General features: G+C 49.2%; 1 protein-coding gene and 1 long non-coding RNA gene across 3 annotated transcripts in view; one reads left to right on the forward strand and one right to left on the reverse strand.

Moving 5' to 3' along the window:
* The window catches only part of KSR1 (kinase suppressor of ras 1), a 163,841-nt gene that overhangs the window by 61,086 nt on the left and 81,158 nt on the right, over positions 1–21,597 (reverse strand). For both annotated transcript variants that reach the window (XM_077165248.1, XM_077165247.1), the window contains exon 2: positions 14,120–14,260. In XM_077165248.1, coding sequence (XP_077021363.1) covers positions 14,120–14,260 — 141 coding nt within the window. The remainder of the gene's footprint in view (positions 1–14,119; positions 14,261–21,597) is intronic.
* On the forward strand, positions 193–15,213 carry LOC143687858 (uncharacterized). Its single transcript, XR_013177709.1, has 3 exons — positions 193–387; positions 10,551–10,666; positions 11,514–15,213. It is a non-coding gene; the product is annotated as an uncharacterized LOC143687858 (long non-coding RNA).

Here is a 21,597-nt window from a genome sequence, read left to right on the forward strand (position 1 = left end):
AACCCGTTCTTGAGAGCAAGTACCTCAGGCCGCTTCCCCTCGGCTGCCACAGGGCGGGGCCCAGGCCTCAGTGTAGGCCAATCAGAGCGCCCCGTTTTCCTAGCCCTGTGATTGGCTCCAGTACGAGCATGTGCCCAAAGCCAGGCCAATCAGAGCCCCGCCCGGGATCTTCCGGCTATAGTGAAGGGGGAAGAAACTCTACACAGGCAAGTGCTGCTAGGCTGAGAGGCAGGGAGGCTCAGCTGCACCGCCCTTCCTGCCTGCCACGTGGAGGACGCCTGCCTGAGAGGTGAGCCCTAACAGCATCACTTGAGCCCCTGCAGCCACACTTCTTGGACTTATGTTATCTCAGATGAAAAAAGTTTCTTTTGCTTAAGCCAGCTTGAGGTGAGTGCCAGAGCTTGCTATAGAAAAGTTCTAACTAGTAGTAAGACAACACAGCAGCTTTTACTCGGCAAGGGCTTATTATGGGCCGTGGTACTATGTCATTCATCCATCCTTCTGCCCCTGCCTCCGACCCTCCATCCTACTGAAAATTACCCACGATGTGCCAGGCACTTGACTCTGCACTGGAAATAACAGCAGCAAACCAGATGGATGGTTTCTTTCCTTGGCGAGCCTACCTTCCCATGAGAAACTGAGACTAGAAAACAAATTTCAAAAGTAAACAAAATGTAATTGAAATTTGTGAATAAATGCTAAAAAGGAAACAGCACGCTGAGATAAAGTGGTGCATACAGGGGGAGGCAGAGTGGCCTGTCTCAGGAGGTGGCCCTCCCAGGTCCTGTCAGATGATGAGAATGTGCTTGCCATGAGGGCAAAGAAATTTCCAGGCAGAGGGAAGAGAACACACAAGGCCCTATCCTAAGACAAGAAACAACTCAGCATGTTCTAACACCAGGAGAAGAGTAGGGAAGGCACAAGTCTATGTAGAGGAAGAAGGAAGATGCCAAATACTCTAGGGCCTCACAGGTAATGAAGAGAGGTTTATATTTTATGTTGAGCATGATAAGATAACGTTAAAGGATTTTACTCAGAAAAATTAATCAGATTTGGGTTTTTAAGAAATTCACTTTTGACTCCTAAAGAATATACCGAAGGGCAGGGCAAGAGTGGAAACAGAAAGTGACATAGGAGGCTACTGCAGAAGTCCAAGCAGGGGTTGGTAGCTAGGACTAAGGAGGCAGCAGTGGCAAAAAAGAGGCATAAATGGATTTGAGTATTTATTTGGAAATAGAGCCAACGGGATTTGCTAAGCAGGGGTAAGGAAGCAGAAAGAATAAAAAATGCATCCTAAGTTTCTAGTGAGAGCAACTGACCGACGAGTAAACAGGCTCAGAGAGGTTAAGGTACTTGTCCAAGGTCACACTGTTGGCAAGTGGCCAAGCCAGGATTTTACCTTCCTCCCAAGGCCACATTCTTGGCCATGAGGTTATGGTCTGTTCCTGCTTTCCAACTGCAGAATTTTTAGCCTGCTCAAAGGCAGATATAGCTAGGAGCAGGGGCCACTGGAATTTATATGCTGAAGTATTTGAAAGAGAAGAGTAATGAGAGAAGAGACTTTTGTTTTTATAGTAATTAAAACAGTATGGTACGGTGTTGACACAATTTCCCAATGACATCTGGCTGGTCAGATCTTTTCTAGAGCTGTCTTGCCTTTAATGAGGTTCCTAGAGGACGGACCAATCAAAGCTGACAGCACAGGAACTAGGTAGCCCCCAGGAGGCTTGGCCACACACTTAAGCAAAGCCATTTCACAGTAGGGTTACAGGTACAACACTTGTCCAAGGCCACAAATAAAAAGTCTGTCACCAACAGAAGCCAGAAGCAGCTGAGGAGCCTGGCTCCCGATATCCCCAGGCCTCAGGAGGCCGTCAGCAGCTGGTTAGTTAGTCTTCCCTCCCTAGAGTATCCTATATAGTTCCACCTTCACTGGTGCAGGTGAGAAAGTTCCTGAAACATCTTGGGCCCAAGAAACCAAAACTCTCTACATAACCTTAATAAAATTTAGTCATTAAACGAGAACAGGCACTGGGGATAAAGAATGAAGAAATAACCCAGGTCCCTGCTCACACGGCACTTCCAGCCTAGTCAGTTTTCACTGAACTTAGAAGCCCCGAAACCCAAAGCATCGAGGAGATGGGCTCAACATTCAAAACTAGCAAGCAGTACAGGGCTAGGCAGAAGATGCTCATGACTTTTCAGATTTCTAGAAACCAGAGGCATCTGCATCCCTACAAAATTTAAAGAGGGCACTTTGGCTCAAGATCAGAAAAATGTTATTTCATCAACTGGAGAAAATGATACATGTAAGTTCTGTAAGGACAGGAACTCATGTGCAGCATCTAGAACAGGACCTGGCATAGAAGATGTGCTAAGTCCACCCTGGATAGATGGATGGATGGATGGATGGATGGATAGATGGATGGATGGATGGATGGATGGATGGATGGATGGATGGGTGGGTGGGTGGGTGGGTGGATGGATGGATGGATGGATGGATGGGTGGGTGGGTGGGTGGGTGGATGGATGGATGGATGGATGGATGGATGGATGGATGGATGGATGGATGGATGGATGGATGGATGGATGGATGGATGGATGGATGGATGGGTGGATAGATGGGTGGATGGGTGGATAGATGGATGGATGGATGGATGGATGGATGGAAAGATGGATGGGTGGGTGGATGGATAGATGGGTGGATGGATGGATGGATGGATGGATGGATGGATGGATGGAAAGATGGATAGATGGGTGGATGGATGGGTGGGTGGATGGATAGATGGGTGGATGGATGGATGAAGAGGGGAAAATGCAGAAGTAGGCCCTTAGCTTTGTATCTCGGCACATTTTCTCTCTTCTCCCTTCAGGCCCCATCAGTCAGCTCTGTATTAGGGCCCTTTGCAGACATGTACTTGTTACCTCACTGTAAGCCCCATAGGACTGTATATTATTCATCATTTAATCCCTGTGATAATTAACTGGGTGCCTGGCACAAGGTAAGTGATCAACTGATGTAGAATGAATGGTTATAAAGGAGAAAGGAAAGGAGGAAGGGAGGGATGGAGGATAAAAAGGAGGGAGACAGGGAGAGAGAGAGAGATAAGGTCAATTCAGTTACATAACTGCATACAGTAGCCCCAGGCTGGGCTATCCTGGGTAAGATGTCACATGGCAAAGTCATGTCGGAGGAGGCCAGGCTTTGGAGTCACAAGGACCTGGGTTTGAATTTTGGCTCCGTCATCAGCTTGCTGTGTGATGTTGACAAGTCACTCAATTTCTCTGAGCTTCAGTTTGCTCCTATTGCCTTCCCGTCCAACTCCAGGGTATAAGGACTAAGTAGGATGATGTATATAAAATGTTGACTTTGAGTTTGCCCTCTTCTTTCCATATTCCAACTTCAGCTTCTCTCCTGACTGGTTAGAGGATACAGGCCCATCCACTGCTCAGACCTCCATTTCCCCATCCTTGGGAGAGCTCTGTGCCCAGCCTTATGGGGCTGGTATTGAGACCCAGCTCCCAGGATCTCAATTCCTCATTACCAAGGCAGCCCCGACTGACACATCTGTGCAGTTCCTCCGTGGGGCCAGGCAAGGCTCGTATGTCTACTTCTTGAGGAAACTCCTAGTTGCCAAAGAGCAAGGCTGTCAGAACAGCCGGACTTCTGCCTCCCAAAGGGAGAGGGTGGGGACCAGCAGGAAGACAGATGGGAAGAGAGGCTACAAGGGAGAGGAACAGGATTCATGAAGATGAAAGCTACACCGTAGGAGCCAAATACCAGTTCATTTTTCTGGCTTAGATTTTACGTATCCTCCCATCTTACTGATGAGACCCAGCTACACGGCCACCCCTAGCCAGTGGGCTCAGAATTTCTAGGCACTAAGAGGGTGACAGAAATCATGTAGCATCCTTCCCCACCTCCAAGAGTACACCTCATTTTAAGTATGGGCACTCAGGATAGAAGAAAGGGGAAAGAGAAACGTGCCCAAACAGGTCCATAATGAAATACCCCTTACCAGACCTGCCTGTATCTTCAGTTCAGAAAACACCACCAGCAAGAGCTTATCCAGCGACCCTGTGTGTAGGTCGTGGCATCTGCCCTAGAATGCCAGGCACTGCAGCGCGCACACACACACACACACACACGCACACACTCACTCTAGAACTGACCCCAGCCAGCGCCTGCCACTTCCATTAGCAATTTCCAACAGGGAAATTGCTGAAGGAAAAAAAATGGCTCCATGCCAACAGACTGTGAAATCATTTCCCCAGCTGCAGCCAGAAATGAAGCTGTGATTTTTTTTCTTTCTTTTTTTTTTTTTTTTTTTTTAAGCTGTGGAACCTGAGGTTGCTGGAAATAACCATAGTGTGGAACTCCAGCTGTTGGGGGGGAGGGTCTGCCTCTGAGCTTGCTCTCCCACTCCCACCTCAATCCCTAACTCCTCGAGCCAGCCCATTAGCCTCCTCCATGGGGCAGTCCTCATTCCCATACCAGCCGGGGTCACTGTCTCACCTCTCACCTGTCCCCAGCCTTCTCACCCTTAGTTTTATCCTCCTTAAAAACAAATCTGACCCCCTCTCTCCCTGTCTGTCATACACACATACACCTACTTTTATTAGCTGTCCATCATCCCAGATAAACTCCAACTCCTGTCAATGCATGGATGGTCCTGTGAACTGACCCTCCTTCCTCACCCATCTCCTCACAGAACGGCCCTTTTAAAACACATCCGATGAGGATGACACCAGCTTTTTTACATCTCAGGGTCTCTGCATATATCCCTTCATCTGGTGCGCCCTTCCTGTCCAGCCCTCCCAGCTCTCAGGGAGGCCTTCACTGGCATTGGTCTTACCCTAACTAAGGTGGGTTTGCCCCTACAGATTCCAAGCTGGCTTCCATCAGGGCAGTTGGTGCCCAGCTCTAGACTTATACATTTTGGCCTTCTCTCACCTGAACCTGTGAGCTCCTGGGGCCAGGGACGGTATCTTAAACATCCCAGCTCTCAGCATCCGTTCCCCTCCCCAACAGGCTCTAGGCCTGTACAGTCCAATACAGCACACCAGCCATATGTTTGTTTAAACTAAAATTAATTAAAATAAAATTTAAATTTCAGTTTCTCAGTTGCAATAGGGACATTTCAGATGCTCATTAGCCACATGTGGCTAGTGGCCACCACAATAGATAGAGCAATGCAGAACATTTCATCACTGCTGGAAGTTTTATTGGACAGCACTGCTCGAGATACAAATGCCTGGGTATATATGAAGGCTCCACCCAACCTGTTCCCAGCATCCACAGATGAGGGAAGGAAGGTGGAATCAGAGGCTGCGCAGGACAGAAGCGTCCACGACAGGCTCTGGAGCTGCAGAGGCTGAGCTCTGACACACATGGGAAGAGGAGAAACAAGCACAGAATGGCTTCCCTCACACCAGAAGCCCGGAATGCAGCGATCGCCTACATCCATGTCCAGTCCCAGCCCCCTCCCCATTCAGCAGAAAGGCTTTAGGTCCTGGAAACTTTATGATCACAAACACCAACCAATCTAAAGACAGAAGCTGAAATAATATTTAGATAACCTCACAGAGACGGACCCTAGAAAGGCAATACCGAAAACGAGGAAAGAGATTATACACGCGCACGACGTGTACCTGTGCTCCTGAGGGAAACGCGGGGCCCAACAGTGAAGCCGTGACGGGGCCTAGGTCAGCAGAGAACACAGAGAGGCTCAAGGACAAATGCCACCACGCAAAGAGCAGCCCTGGGGCAAGTCAGGTTGGGGGACTGACTGGCTTAACGCTTGAGGCCTTCAACACTGACCACTGACGGTTTGGCAGAAATAACCTGCTGTGCTGCCTGGATTTGAAGCTCTTAAAAAAAAAAAAAAAGCACAGAGACAAACAAACCTGAGAGAGACCCCCATTTTACGTCTGCTAGCCCAGCGTCCCTCCCATGGTAACTTCATCCATTTATTCATTCCTCAGTCACTCCTTCACCATATTTCCCGAGGACCCCCCCCCCCCCCCCCAAGGACCAGCCCCCGCCAGGCATGAGCTCTCAGCCTCACTTAGGACCACAGCAGACTCCCAGGGCATCACGGCGGGCATCGATGTGGGCAGGCAAGCACCATTCATAAGGTATTTTAAGGAAATCGAAACTAAGCTTTCTACTGTTGAAGAATGATGTAGTTGTGTTTGGACTAATAAGGAGATGAGATTGAGGCTGCAAACCTGCAGAATAATATATATTATTTCATCCTATTTTAGCAAACATACAGAAAGGGAAACAAATGTGTGTGTCTATTTAAATGATTGTAAAATGCATGAGAAGGTCTGGTAGGGGCACCTACCGAGTTGTTAACCACAGGGTTTATTTCTGAGACGTGGAAGAGGAAGGCAGGCCTTGGCTTTCTTACTTTATAACATTACCATATTCCATTTGGTATTGGAAAAAAAAATTTAACTCACATGTCTATTGTCCATGGATACGTGTTTGCTTCCTAATCACTTCTCATGTGGACTAGGAAACAGGTTAAGACACACTGTAAGGAATCAAAATCTATGGGAGAAAAGCTTGGACTTGGGGGGAGAGAGGTGAAAGGTCATCATTTAATCTGGGTTGGAGAATCTGCTCCAGCTGCTGGACTTAAGCATTATGTAAGGGTGCAGTGGGAAAACTGCTGTGTTACGAAATCCTGAGGGGAGCAGGGTCATAAATGTGGGAAAACAGACACATCTGTGATACTAGGCAAAGCCACTATTTGAAGGACTTGGGGGATGGGGATAAAGGTGGGGCACTGTTCCATGGGGCATCCCTGAACCACATCACCTGATGTAACATCTCTCCTTCTGAGTTCCTCAGAAGAACTAACATTCTGTGTAAGGGAAGGACTTAAAAACGATCCATTTCAATCCTGTCATTTCTCATATGGGTGAATTGAGGCCTGGAGAGATGAAGTAACTTGGCAAAGGGGCCTATTCTAGATACCCATAACCCCAGGGCCTGCCTGCTCCCCACACCTGGCCAACCGCAGTCACAGGTACACAGGTCATCTTGCTTCCACCAGACAGTTGCTCTGAGAGGCAGTGGATACCTGTGGCACACCTGCAGAGTCCATGGAGTAGCTGGCCTGCATAGACCAGTCTGCAAGGTCCAGTCAGGTGGAAGTGGTATGGTTGCGTTTAATCCTTGCCTGGGAACCGAGGAGCTGACGCTGTGACTTCCCTGCCTCCCCACACCCCCATGACTTCCTCGTGGGCCTGGTGGTGCCTTGTGGTCCAAATCTCTATCCTTCCTGCCCACCACCCCTCCCTCCCATCCATAGACACACTCTTTCTTCAGGGCACTGCATTCTAGAGTCTGAACCACCTCAGAGGAGACCTTCTTGAGGCCAGATTTCAGGGTCAGGCAGGGAAGGGGCAAGCTCTAGCTCTAGAAGGATCCTTTAAGCCAAAGAAGGTGCCTCACAGAGATGCTTGAGGATCCTTTCCCACTTCTCAGGCCAGCTTTCCAGAGATCCTGATGGCTTCTAGCTCCTTCCTAGATTTGGCCTGAGGGAACCCCTCTCCCCATCCTGGGACTGGGCCCCGGAGTCGGGCTGTGCCAGGGAGGAATCAGCAGGACCTGGCCCTCCTCCTGCTTAGCATGAGCCAAGCTTAGGTGCTTCCTAAGCCACAGGAGGGCTAAAGGATGGGGCAGGCCAGGAAGAAAAGGCCAGTTGGCTTCCAGCCAGAGCTGGACGTGTTTGGACACAGCAGAGTATGATCCATCTCTCAAAGGACTAGGCCTTTATTTTTGGGGTGGTGGGGAGGGGTTCTGAGGCAGACCCGCAGCAGGCTGGAATCAAAGCCCTGTTCCATACCGAGAGCTGAGCACCACCAGGAAGCCTGGCCTCTCCTCTGTCTCTCTGGGTCTCAGTCTGTGCAGGGAGGAGAGAACAGGTCCTGACTATCTCCTAACCAAGTACAAGTTCAGAAACGAACAGGTGCAGTTGGTCTGATCCGGGGGTGAATAGAGTGAGAGCCTCTCTGTAGTGGCTGAAAACAATAAAAACCTTTTCTGATTTTTTTATTGCATTTGTAAGGGCAATTTGGAACATCAATATAAATTCAACCTGACAATTTCACTTCCATGATTTTTTCCCCGCACAAATACACAGGGGAACAAGGATGGTCTGGGTACCGTTGTTTGTAATCATAAAACATATAGATGATTAATGGGAAGAAGCACGTCCAGTCCAATTCCATTTATTCAAAAAAGGGATACTACACAGAGCTGTCTGATGCCTAGAAAGTGTCTGGAAGGAGAAGTAGAAGCAGTTACCTGTGGTTATTCCTGAGAAATGAGGAGGCAGGGATTTCTTTCACTTTCTCTCCTTGATTGCTGGACTTTGTGTTTTGTTTTTGTTTTACAATGAATGCATATTTTCTAAAAAAAAAACAAAACCTAGATTTTTAATGGTTCGCAGGGCTCTTTGGTGAAATAGGTGATTCTAGGACTGGGGTGGGAAAACACAAGATGAGTCTACACATCTTGTAGTATCAGAAAGTAAGGAAGTGCTAACACACACACACACACACACACAAAGAACATGTCAAGGGCACGCAGGAGCCAACCTGAAAGAGCTCCCAGTACCAAAGCTGGAACAATTTGAGCGACAAAGTCAATAACATAGTACTAGATTCGAACCCAAAGTATAAAACAAGGGCACATGAGTCCACACTGATACGATTAAGTGAATGTATGGGAGAGAAGAAACAACTCTTTCCTATGGGAGAATTCCAAATAACATGCATAGGTACTCCCCTGACCCCAGCCTGAGGGTGGCCTAGACTTACTGACTTGCTTCTAAATAGAGGTGGGAAATGGGGAAAATAGTAACTGCAGTGGAGAAACCTGGCGACCACTACATTAGCCGAGTGATGGAGGTAAACCTCCCGAGTAGTGAGTGTCACGGGATCCCAAGAACCCCCGATGTGATATATGTCGCGGGCACTTCACCAGCATCGTATTCCTTCCAAAAACCCATAATCCCAACAAGCAATTCACAAAGCTGGATTGGGCCACATTGTGCAAGATAACTGCGTCATGACTGTCAAGGTCATAGAAACAAGGAAGACAGAGGCACTGTCAGAGGTCAGGGGAGTCTGGGGAGGCGTGACAGCCAAATGCTGCGGGGTATCAGGATGGGTACCGGAACAGAAAGAAGACACTCATGGACACACTGGCAAAATCCAAATCAATGCCAGAGTGAACAGTAATATGCCAGTGTCATTTGCTTACTGTTTATAAATGTACCAAATTAATGTAAGATGACAACAGAAGGAAACTGGGTGAGGGGTATATACCTCTAACTTTTCTGTATATCTAAAATTATCACAGAATAAAAAAGTTTCAGGAAAAAAAAACAATGCTTGTGTAATATTCAGAAGTCAAATGATTCTGTCTCTGAAATTGACTAGGTAAAGGCACCTGTTTTTATGATAGTTGGAACTTAAGCTGCTTCTGAAATTTACACCCATCTTTGATGGGCAGAACTTCTAGAACCAGTTGTGATGGAATCCACACAGGACCCATCAGGGCCTGGTGTGAAGGGGTGTGGGTGAGCGCCAGGTCAGCCCCCAAACAATTGCAAGGGTTAGAAACAAGAAAACAGACCCCTCCACACCGGCCCCCCGCTGCGCTCCTACCCCAGCAAGGAGAAACTCGGAGGCTCAGAGCCCAAAGAAGGCAGGACCTGCCCCAGTTCCCAGCCCCCCTACAAATCCTCACATTCAGATCCACCACCACGTACAAGCCTCCAGTGCTCTCTGCTGGGTCGGCCTCTCCCAGGGAATAACAGCAGCTGAGGCTGGGTGGGGAAATGGCCTCATTTTCCCTCCTCCATCCCAGTAAACACCGCCAGGCCTCTAACTGTTTCATCCTCCCAGCTGCCTCGGCAAGCGGAGCATGAACTATTCCCCCGTTTTACAAAGGGAAACCGAGGTTCATGGAGGTAAAAGGGTTTGCCCAGGTCCCCAGAGCCAGGCCGGGAACCCAGGCACTCCTGAGAGGGAGGGTGTGGGGGTTCATGCAGCTCTGCTCTCCTTTGACCCTGGGACACTGGGTGAGTGACTGCACCCCACTGAGTCCCCCTTCCTCAACATGAAGGAAATGAAGGAAATGGCAGCTGCTTCACAGGGATGCTGGGTGATAAATGAGACAACACGTGTAAAGATGCAGCACTGCACCATGTGCTCTGTTTTTACTGGCTTCAAAGCCAGGGGTTCCAGGAGGTTGCTGGTGCAGCCCAGTAACCTGACTGCAGAGGCCCCCACTGAAGGGCAGCTCAGACTCCTGGAAGCACAGCCACTGAATGAAGGAGATATTGGTATAGTCAGAAGGTGCCCCAGGCCTCCTGGTTGCCGTGACCCCCTTCCTTCCCCCCCCACTGCAGGCCATCAACCCTCCTGGGGCTCTTTCCAGAGGCTGACTCAGGGCAGCTGGGCATATCTGGGGATGATGTCTTTTGGGGGCTCAGGTCCTTACAGTGGCCTCGTCTCTCTTTCAGGATTTTAACTGAAGACCAAAACTCATTCGATAAATAAATCTATCCACCTATTCAATCAAAGAGATGCTATATGAGGCCCAATACTCAGTGGGGATGTGGCAAACAGATCTGATCAGGTAGGTCTGCTGCAAGGAGCATGGATTTCACTGAGAGAGAGAGACAGACACTATACAACGAATAAGTTAGATAACTTTGGAAAGTGGTGCCACTGAAAAAACAAACTAAGGTGGCACTGAGAGAGAATGCAGGGTGGGAGTGATCTTTAGATCAAATAATCAGGAAGACTACTCGGAGGAGGTGACAATTACCCTGATACTAGAATCGTATCCATGGATGAGCCAAGGAAAGAACAAGTACAAAAGCCAGACCAGAGCAAGTGAAGGAGTGAGCTAGATGAGGTCAGAGAGGTGGCAGGGACTAAAGCACGTACAGCATGTAGCTTTGATCCTGAGGGAAATGGGCAGCACTGAAGAGCTCTAAGCAGGCGAGACATAACCCAATTTATGTTTCTGAGTAGTCACTCCAACTGCTGTGTGGAAAATGGATAAAGAGGGTCAATGATAAAACAGGGAGTCTAGTCAAATGGCTACTACAGTGGTTCAAGCAAAGAAACAATGGACCCCTGTACTAGTGGTGGTGAGGGAGAGAGGAGGATGGGTCAGCAGTGTGTTTGGGAGCCAGGCCCATGGGCTTGCCGAGGGATGACATGAGAGTAAGAACAAGGGAGGAATCAAGCACGATCTGGGCAACTGCAGTAGTACCTTTTACTGAGAGGGGTGGGCAGGGCAGAAAATGTGTGTGTGTGTGTGTGTGTGTGTGTGTGTGTGTGTGTGTGTGTGTGTGTGTGTGTGTGTGTGTGTGTGTAAGGGGACAGTAAAAGCTACCTTATGCTCTCCCAGTGAAGAGGTCACTGGGCAGCTGGAGGCACTCCTGCTGTCTCACCCTGGCCCCTCCATTCCACAGGGCTGCCTGTCGACTTCTGTCTAGCCCAGCTGCCCCCACCCTCCATGCCAGGCAGCACTCTGGTTCCCAATTCCCATTTGGCTTTTGGGCTCCACTGCATGCCTGACCCCTGGATTCAAACCAGCTTGCTCCTCATCACTGCCCAGCTCTGATGTCTCGCATATGCCTTCAAGATTCAAACACCACTGGACTCAGTACCTGCTCTGCTTTGGTGCGGCTGGAGGGAGGACACTGTCCCAGCTGCTCAGAGGCCAGTTCTCTCTGGTACCACCACACAGCTCTCCAGGGGCCAAAGCAGCCCCTGCTGCCAGCCTCCAAGGTGCCAACTTCTGCCCTGGGAGCATGTGGCTCCTCTCTCAAAGACAGACATGGGGTGCAGGTACACATTTCAGAGCTCTGGAGACCTGAGTGAAATCCCTCAAGGAGTTAACATATCTACTGAAAATGTTCTAGGGCCAAGAAAGGAAGTTTGGGTTCCTGCAGACATGGGTCTGAACCTCAAGCCTGTCCCTGTTCCTGGAGCTGTGCCCCCAAGTCCCTCGGCCCCTCTGGACCTGTGGCCCCCTTCTGTAAAGTAGGGACAATGCTGATGAAACGCCGGGCGAGTCACTCCACTTTCGGGCCTCAGTGTCCTTCTGTAGGTTACAACATGACTGTGAGGAGAGGCTGTGTACCACGTGCTCCGAAAGCCTTGAGGTCTTAGGGAGAGAAGGGGGCTGGTTGGGGCTGGGGGCTGGGGTGACAGTTCTTCACTGTCACCAAGTCCACGATTATAAATCTGTACCCGTGGATTCACCAGGGCATGTCTGCATGTCCCTCCGGTGTGGTGTAAACTGCCAGGCGGGCGGTGGGTCATGAGATGGGTGGAGACGTGTGGCTCACCGAACACAGTGTGTGTAGATGGGCACCTGTCTGTCGATGCTCAAGGAACCTCTACTCACAAAGCGGTTTCCCTCAGCCTTCACGGCAGCCAACCCCTTCCTGCCAGCTTCTTAAAGGCTCGCCTGGGCCACGGATATGAGGACCTCTAGTGCCAGAAGTGCCGGGTGCCGAGGGCTCACAGCTCTGCGCTCCCCTGTGGGGCTCCACGGGGCTCCTGCACCCCAACCCCCACCCCACCCCTGGGGGAAAACAGCCAAAGGGTCCGACAGGTGAAGAGATCAGAAGAGAGGAGGGACCTGGTTCAGCCTTTTATGTCAGTACCTGTCAGGGAGTCTCTCCTAGCAAAAATTCCTAAGACCATAAAAACATTATTTTTGGCCATGGTGTGATTTATAATAACCAAAGATTGGAAATAACCTCCGTATCCAACAACAGAGGAGTTTAGTAAGTGTTGAAACATGGGGAGAATGTGTTGATTAGCATGTTAAGTGAAAAGAGCCGGCTATACAATAATTTATTCAGGCTGGTTTAAACCAGTGCTGCCCCATAGAAACAGAACGTAAACCAATTTTCAACATCCAGTAGAATTTCAATATCCAGTAGCCATATTTTTAAAAATATATAGATAAATGGGAAATTCATTTTAATAACATTTTATTTAGCCCAATATACCCAAAATAGTATCACTTCAACATATTCAACATAAGAAGTTATTACATTCTTTTGTCTGTACCAAGACTTTGGAACCAGCACCTCCTTGAATGTGTAGTATATCTTTAAAATTACAGCACATCTCAATTTGGACTAGCCGCGTTTCAAGAGCTTACTAGCTAGGGACTACCATATTGGACAGCATAGGTCTAACCCATTAGACATGATCACGGATATTCTCTGAGAGGTGGAAGGTGAATGTGATTTTCCCCCTTCTATTTCTGTTTTGCAAAGTGTCTATATATATTGAATTCATTATGTTTTTCAAACACCACCAAAAAAGTAATCTTTTAATTTCAGAACAGAAGCGAGGAGATTTTTAAAACCTGACTGGGTGAACCAAGCCTGCCAAGCATCGATTTGTTGCCACTCCAAGAGAGTTGTCCTGTGTCCCTGTTCCCTGACACAGAGCATGCTCTCCTACATACTGGCTGGCAGTCGGTGGGTAGGTGGGTAGGTTGGTGGTGGAAAGAGGGCAAACAGAAAACTGCAGCAGTTAGAAGAGAAAACTAAACTCGGATTGCTGTGTCCAAATCCACATGCTAGCTGTGTGATTTTAAACAAGTTACTTAACCACTCTGTGCTTTAATTTCTTCAAGTATACAACAGCAATAACGATAGTAATTCCCTCTTAGGAGCTCATGAGATTACCCATATAAAGCCTTTGGCACAGCCTGTCCCACGGCAGGACTTCCAGAAATGCTGGCTGTTTCGTTATGATGAACCAATGAATGGATGGTGTGGTCAGGCTGCCCTGGCTTATAACGCGATAGCTCCCAGGACACTCGCGAGCCAGTTACCTTGGGTCCCTCCTGGCTGCCGCTGTCCCCCCCATACCTCGTCCCCCTCTAGAGTAGAAAGCATCACCCCTCAGGCTTAGCCATGGGGAAACTAGCCCTTGGAGTTGTGTGTGGACCCTTTGCTTCCTGATTCACTGACCGCCGCGCCCACCCATCCTCAGACGGCCTTGGTGGCGCCTGCCCCACGGCTGGGCCCGAGTCCCACGCACATACCCGCACCACCTCCGGCCTCACGTTGAAGGTGTACAGCCAGTCGCTGAAGCGGGGGTAGCTGTTGAGCTCAGAGGTCCTCTCGCCAGGAGCCACGCTCAGCTTGCACTGCCGCTGCTTGCAGATGTACCGGACCAGCTTCGCCTGCAGGAAATCCAGGAAGGAAAAGGCCGTTCATTCATGACACATGCATGTGGCAGCCCCAAGCATGCTTCGGGGCACTCGACCAGACGCGGGCAGTGTGATGAGAGAAAGGTGCCTGCCAGATCCCCCTTTGCCACCACTCACAGAGAAGTGAGGCAGGAAACAGGGAGGAGAAGGGTGTGGGAGAGCCATCAGAGAGTCTTGAGAGCCGGGAGAGCCCTTACCCCACCCCAAGGCTGCCCTGCCCCGCCCTCAGCACGTAAATGAGCAGTCTGTTCTCAGCAGAGAACAGAGTTAAAATAGGAAGGGCTTCCTGCCTGGGTGGGGAAGGGGTGCCACTGACGAAGTAGAAAACTTGGGGGTTGGGGAGGAGGGGATACTTTCCACATAGGATGCTTCAGCCGAGAACCAGACTGCCTGAGGCAGGATCTAGGGGCTCAGTCACACACAAGCTCTGTGAGCTGACACAAGTTTCTTACCCTCCAGAAAAGCCTTAGCTGCCTCCTCTTGCTTCCTGAGGAGACTGAGAGGATTAAATGAGAAAGTTCTCATGCAGCTGAGCACAGGCCTGGCACACAGTAAGCCTGGCAATGTGGACTCTTCCGCGGCAGCAGCTTTGGGTCAGGGCTCCTGACGCTGAGCCCTTGCATAGGCTTTTGGGGAAGCAGACCTGGAAGGCTGTGCAAATTCAGGCATATGGGTCTATGCCTTTTCCAGAGGTAGGGTATCCAAGGCTTTCAAAAAACTTAAAATGCTAAAACCTCAAATAAAATAAGTTTTAAACCTAACTACAAGAACAGCCTGGCATTCCTTGTGATCAACGCCGAGCTCCGGCCAGGTACCCCGCCCTGCACTAGGGAATGTGGGTGTGGGAGAAGGCATGGCCCGGGCCCAGTTAAAAAGAAGGGTGGGAAAGTCAGGGGTTAAAAGATGGGACTGTGCAACTTAGCAAATCTCGGGGTGGACAATGACTGTGATTAACAGTACAAATAGTAAAAATTTCTTCGATGAACAAGAAGAAATGTATGTCACTATTATACGGTGCTAATAATAGAGTGGTATAAGGGAAAAACCACACCTATTGCAAAGTACAGGCTATAGCTAACAGTATTATCTTATCATTCTTTCGCCAACAGTAACAAAGGCAACACACCAAGGCTAGCAGGGATCAGTGATGGGGGAGGATAAGGAGAATGGAATGTTTGGGGTTTTCTCTTTCTTTACTTTTTTTTCCTGGAGTAATGAAAATGTTCTAAAATTGTGGTGATGAACACACAACCAAGAGAAGATACCGTGAGCCTACTGATTGTATATTTTGGATGGACTGTATGGTGTGTGAATATATCTCAATAAAGTTGCATTAAAAAAGAAAAAAAAAAGGGTGGTGCAAGGATAGTTCAGTGGTGGAATTCTCACTTGCTACGTGGGAGACCTGGGTTCGATTCCCAGATCATGCACCTCCCAAAAATTAAAAAAAAAGAAGAAGGGTGACGGCATGCCTCTCGGGGCCGGCCGAGCCGACTCCAGCAGGAAAGGGAAGCCGTCCGTCCGTGCTGACAGCAAGCGACCTAAGGGCCCAGTGAGGACTTCCAGGAAGTTGGGGGGACGTAGTGACTTCATTTTGTTGGGCTCCATGCTTCATGCAAGCACCCCCTTCAGTCTCTTACATACACCCTGCATTTGGTGCCACTTGCCAGGTTCTGCTGTACCTCGAAGGGAGTTTTTTGTTAATTCATTCTTTTTTTTTCCAAATATAAATCTCAGGATATTTCTCTCCAAGTTAGGGCTTTTTGTTAACATAGTCACAACACAAAAAAAATGATAATTCTTTATTTCAAATATTTTGAGAAGGTCCCAATTTCCAATTAGAATAAGAGGTCATAACCATTTGGGGGCCACAGATCCCTTGAGCAATCTGGGAAGGCCCATGATTGCCTTTAAATGTATAAACTAAAATACTTTGGTTAACGAAAAAAAAAACCCAATTATATTTAAATACATTTATCAAACTATTTTAAATTGTGAGAGAGTAATAAAAGCTTCTTTATTAAAGCATTAAATGAGATCTAGCAGTGACTATAATAAGTACCATAATTATGACAAGTATAAACTACTTTTTCAGCTATCTACACAGCTGTAACGTGAAACAGCTCTGATTCCTGGTGACCAAGTCACAGGCACTTGCTGAGATGATGGTGCTTTATTGCCTACATTCAAAATGGAACAATATGCTAAATTCTAGTGAAGGTTAATGAAAATAAAGTTACAATTTTTTCCCATCAAAGTTCATGGACTCCTCTGAATTCCACTCACAGACCCGGTGAAAGAACCTCTGTGGCTAGAGGAATGTGCAGCATGAAATATGACCCAGGATCACAAGAAAAACACTGCTTTCTTGACAGCCTTTCTGAAATTTGCCTTGGAAACTACTTTAGTCCCAGACTCAGGAACAATCTGCCAGACCAACATTCAGCCTGCTTAGAGGTGTAACCCAGAGCTGTAAGTCTTGCTGTCTTCAGTGTGCCAGGGGTTTTGGTGGCAAAAGGGAACAATCACTAGAAAGGGAACACTGCGTCAGAATCAGAATAATTCCACTCAATTGTTAGCTTCTGGCAGAGAGGCAAACCCACAGTATTCCTATACCATATACCACTCAGGTACCCAGAGCAGACATTGCTAATCAAACATTCTCTGCAGAGGCTCACAAGTCCAAGCAGACATTGCTAATTGAACACTGCTGAAGTTTCACAATTCTAAGTTGTCACGCAAGTGCACCTACTATTTTATGATGGCGCCTACGCCCTTGCAAACATCTTCAGAGCATGGAGCTCACAAACTTGAAGATACAAGTGTAGCTTTTATCCCAGAGGGCTAAGTAGAAATACTCAGGTCCCAGCTCCAGGTTCACCCTACTCTAATTCATCTCTCCCAGTGTGACCAGAGGCAAATCCCAAAATCAGGGCCCCCACCTCCTTTTCCAGGCTCACCTCTATTCCCCCCACCCCCACCGCCCACCCTGCCTAGCCCTCCAGGCATACACTCACCTACTTGCTATTCCTCAAATACTTCCCATAACTTTCCTTCCCTGGCACAGGGAAACCATCAGCTCTGGCAAGAATGTCCTCCCCTTCACTGAAATCATACTCCTTGGTCTGGGCCAGACTTCCTAGGCCCCCTAGTTAGCATGACCATTCCACTGCTTCCCTTTCCCTATTTGTGCTTCAGTCCCTGATCACCGTGGGCCTGTTCTTGGAGCTGACTGTTGTCCTGGGCATCGGACAGAGCAAAAGCACAGACTTTGGAGCTGTGTAGATCGGAGTTCAAGTCTAGGTTCTAGTTTTCTACTTGTGTGATACTGAGTTTCGGTTCTCTCATCTGTAAAACAGATGACCTGAGGCCTATGGAAGGACAGGGCTAGGGTGCGGTCCCCTAGACCTGGGCAGGGCCAAGGTCCACCTCATTCATCACTGTCCCCACATGCCTACTACTACACCTGGCAGGTAACATGCTCAGAAATGTCCGAAGAAGGGAAGGAAACGCATGGGCCTTACCCACACGTTGAAATATTTTTTCAGCCAATCCTTCCCTCCACTGCAAATTGCTCTCAGACCACAGCTTTCAAAGGGCTGACCAAAGACAGGGCAATGAATCAAATAACCAGCCACACCACTTTTCTGCACATTAACTGGAAAGGTCAGGCTGCCTTTACCGCAACATTAGCACAACAAAGGCCACCTGTCACTGGCACAGGGGTTTCGAGGGCCATACCTCTGGGAGTTTATTAGCAACATGTCCATTCTACATGAGACCTTGGCTATCGCAAGCCAACGACAAGCCAGCCTAGCTCTGCCTAAGCCAGCACCTGGACTTTGTCCAGGTCGGCCCCTCCAACGTCAAGCCCTTTCTAGTCTCACGGCGTTCACTCACTCTGGAGGCTTCCTCTTCCAGGAATGCTCTTGCCAATGACTCCATCAGCCCGAACGGTTCAGCTTAGACATCTCTTCCTCCAGGAAGCCCTCCCCAAACCTCCAGCCCCCTCCCCGTTAGCATCCTTCCCCTCCATCAGATCACATATCACAATTCTACTTTCTCCTCATCTGCTTCCCTCTTTAGACTGTAACCTCTGTGAGATCAGGACCCTGATCTGCTTTATTGGCCACCACTGGATGCCCAGGGGCACCGGGTACATGGTTTCCTATTTTAAAAACTTTCTTGAATGAAAGTGAAAAGGAGCACATGAGACATCTTGTACTCCAAACAGACTCATGTGTTTAACAAAAGGAGAGCAGAAAATAAACGTCAGCTGGGCCAGTGATGAGTCAGGAGCCTGAGAAACTCAAAAAACCAGGGCGAGTTCCCCAGAAGAGGAGTGAGCGGTTTTCTGTTTTTGAAAAAGGCTGTTCAAGATCCCCATTAGATAGCCCAAAGCAGGCCTGAGGATAGGACTGTGCCGAATTTGAAGAGTTTCCTCCTTGCACCCAGTTTACAGACAGTAAAACTGGCTGGCTGAGCCTGAGATAAGGAGCGGGGAAGACACGCAGGTCGTGTGGCCCCCTTGGGTCTGGGGTCCTGGAGGTTGGTATCTCCTGGAACTTGCAAAGCTCTTAAGAAGAAACAAAGCCTGCAGATACGGGCTCTGTTGTGGGGGCGAAGCTGTTTGGAGGAGGGGCTTGTTAGGTCGGGGGAACGGGGAAGGGCACTGCAACTGGTCACCCCTCCCAACCTGACTTCAGGAACTAATGAACTGCCCCTTCTGGACGTCACCTGACCTCCATCCTTAAAAGCTGCCTGTGCCAAAGCCCATGCATGCACTCACCTCCCTCCATCTTGGGTTTGGTGAGTTCTGCCCGGGAGCGCAGAAATAAACCCTCCCCCACTTAAAATTTCCTGGTGTACCTTTCTTCTTTCTCACCCTTTTGCCTCCTAAGCCTTTCATCTGGTGCCGAAACCCGGGAGAGGAGCACAGGTGCTGCCTGCCTGGCCAAAAGGCACCCCGGCTTCCTCTCTCCTCCTTCCTCCACATGGCCAGTGACAAGGGATCCTTCGGCCACCGCTGCATCCACCACAGATTGGGAAAGTCCCTTCCCTCCTCTCCCTGCTGCCGGGTCTCACCATTCCAAGAGAGCCTGTCCGTTAAATGAAAATCGTGAATTCACATCAGGTTCTCTTCCGAGGGCTGAGGTGAACGGGGACGCCCACAAGCCTCATACCCTTTCCCGGGACTCGAAAAGCTGTGGGGACACCCCGCTTCTTGTCTCCCTCCCAAATTCAGGTCCAGGACCTGAAAGGGCCTCAAACCAGGGTGAGACATCCCCTGGGAAGACGAGCCCCCGCTCATAAGAGCTCCGAGGACTCTCTCAGGGCGTTGGGACACCGACACCCCCTGGGCCAGTCCTTTCTCCTTTGAGAGCCGTCAGTATGGGCAGTAGGTCCTCACTGGCCTGAGGATGGGACTTTCAATTTTAATATCTTTACAAACCTCTGCAACTTTTGCCAGAGGAAGGACAAATGGGCCGAAATTCCTTATGTCCAGGCTTTTTTTCCTTCTGTGCTCCCGCCCCTCCCTTTGGATCCTCCTCTCCCTTGCTCTACCCTCCCCTCCCTCCAGCGGCACTCCAGTCACCATCTTGCCTTTCCCTCCCCACTTCTGCTTCAGCAACATCTCAGTCGCCATCTTCCCCTTCTCTTCCTCCTTCTGTTCTGGTGACGTCCCAGCTGCCATCTTGCCCTCCTCTCTCCCCTTCTGCGCCGGCGACACTCCCACTGCCATCTTGCCTTTCTCTTCCTCCTTCTCCGCTGGCAGTGCTCCAGCTGCCATCTTATCCTCCCCTTCCATCTCCATCCAGTCCCCCACTGTCCTCAACAGCCTTGCCCTCCTCACCTATAAGCTCTCATACCCCCTCAAAGAACTCTTTAGTGTCCACTACAGGGGGCTGTGGGACCTGAGGGGTTAGTTCGAATACACACCCCTTTCTCCCTAGCTGACCTCTCTAATATTGAGGAATGGCTAGGTTCATTCTCCAGCAACCCAACCGCCTATACTAAGGAATTTCAATATCTAGCTAATGTCCACGATTTAACCTGGCATAACATTCATGTAATCTGTTCTTCTTCCCTAACTACAGATGAAATGGACCGCATTTTCAATGCAGTCAGGCTCATGCTAACTAGGTGGATATAATCGACCACACCATGCCAGTAGGGGCCGAGGCTGTGCCAGACCAGGAGCCAGGGTGGAAATATCAGGTGGACACTCCAGCGGGGAGGAACAGGCAGACAAGACGGGACAAAATCCTTACATGCCTCATAGTAGGCATACAGAAAGCTTCACATAAAGTAGTAAACTTCCATAAGCTAAGGGAAATTACCCAGGGTTCTAATGAAAACCCGGCTGCTTTTCTACACGGGCTCACCGAAGCCCTCTCCCAATATACCCGCCTAGACCCTGACTCGGAGGCTGGTAAAACTGTTTTAGCCACACAGTTTATATCCCATCGGCTCCAGATATAAGGTGTAAACTTAGAAAAACTGAAGACGGTCCTCAGGCCCCTATCCGTGACCTGGTAAACATGGCCTTTAAAATTTTCAATACTCGTGATGAACTGGAGAGGGCAGAAAAGGAATCCCGGGACTGCCAAAAGGCGAACTTACAAACCCAATCCCTGATTGCGGCTCTGCGGCTCACTTCAATGGAGGAGAAGCTGGCTACGACTAATCCACCACCAGGAAAGTGCTTCAAATGTGGCCTCGACGGACACTGGTCCCACCAGTGCCCCAATCCTCGACTGCCCAAGGGACCATGCCCTCTCTGTGGTACAAAGGGACATTGGAAAAGTGACTGCCCCTCGGTGCCTGGCCATGGAGGGGCCGTCCTTCCAACCCCTAACCCACCACTGGCAGTCCTGGGCCTGGCCACCGACGACGGACGATGCCCAGCCTCAGCGACCCCGATCACCCTCGTCGAGCCCAGGGTAACAATCAAGGTAGCGGGTAAGTCCACCTCCTTTTTAGTGGATACAGGGGCTACCTTTTCTGTCCTCTCCTCTTACTCAGGTGAACTCCTTCCTTCCCTGGTCACGATTATGGGCATAGACGGCCATTCTTTGCGCCCTTTAACTACTGGACCACTTACATGTTTAATAGAAGGGTACCCCATTATACATTCTTTCTTAGTAATGCCTTCTTGCCCCAGCTCACTAATGGGGCAAGATCTTCTTGCCAAATTAGGAGCCTCACTACACTGGATAAAAAACCCTCAAACAAAACTTCATAGCAAGTGTCAAACTAACGTCAGTATCCACAACACCACTCATCCCTCCAAAGGACAATATTTCTGA

This window comes from Tamandua tetradactyla, chromosome 6 (genome assembly GCF_023851605.1).
Source record: "Tamandua tetradactyla isolate mTamTet1 chromosome 6, mTamTet1.pri, whole genome shotgun sequence".
Taxonomy (NCBI): domain Eukaryota; kingdom Metazoa; phylum Chordata; class Mammalia; order Pilosa; family Myrmecophagidae; genus Tamandua; species Tamandua tetradactyla.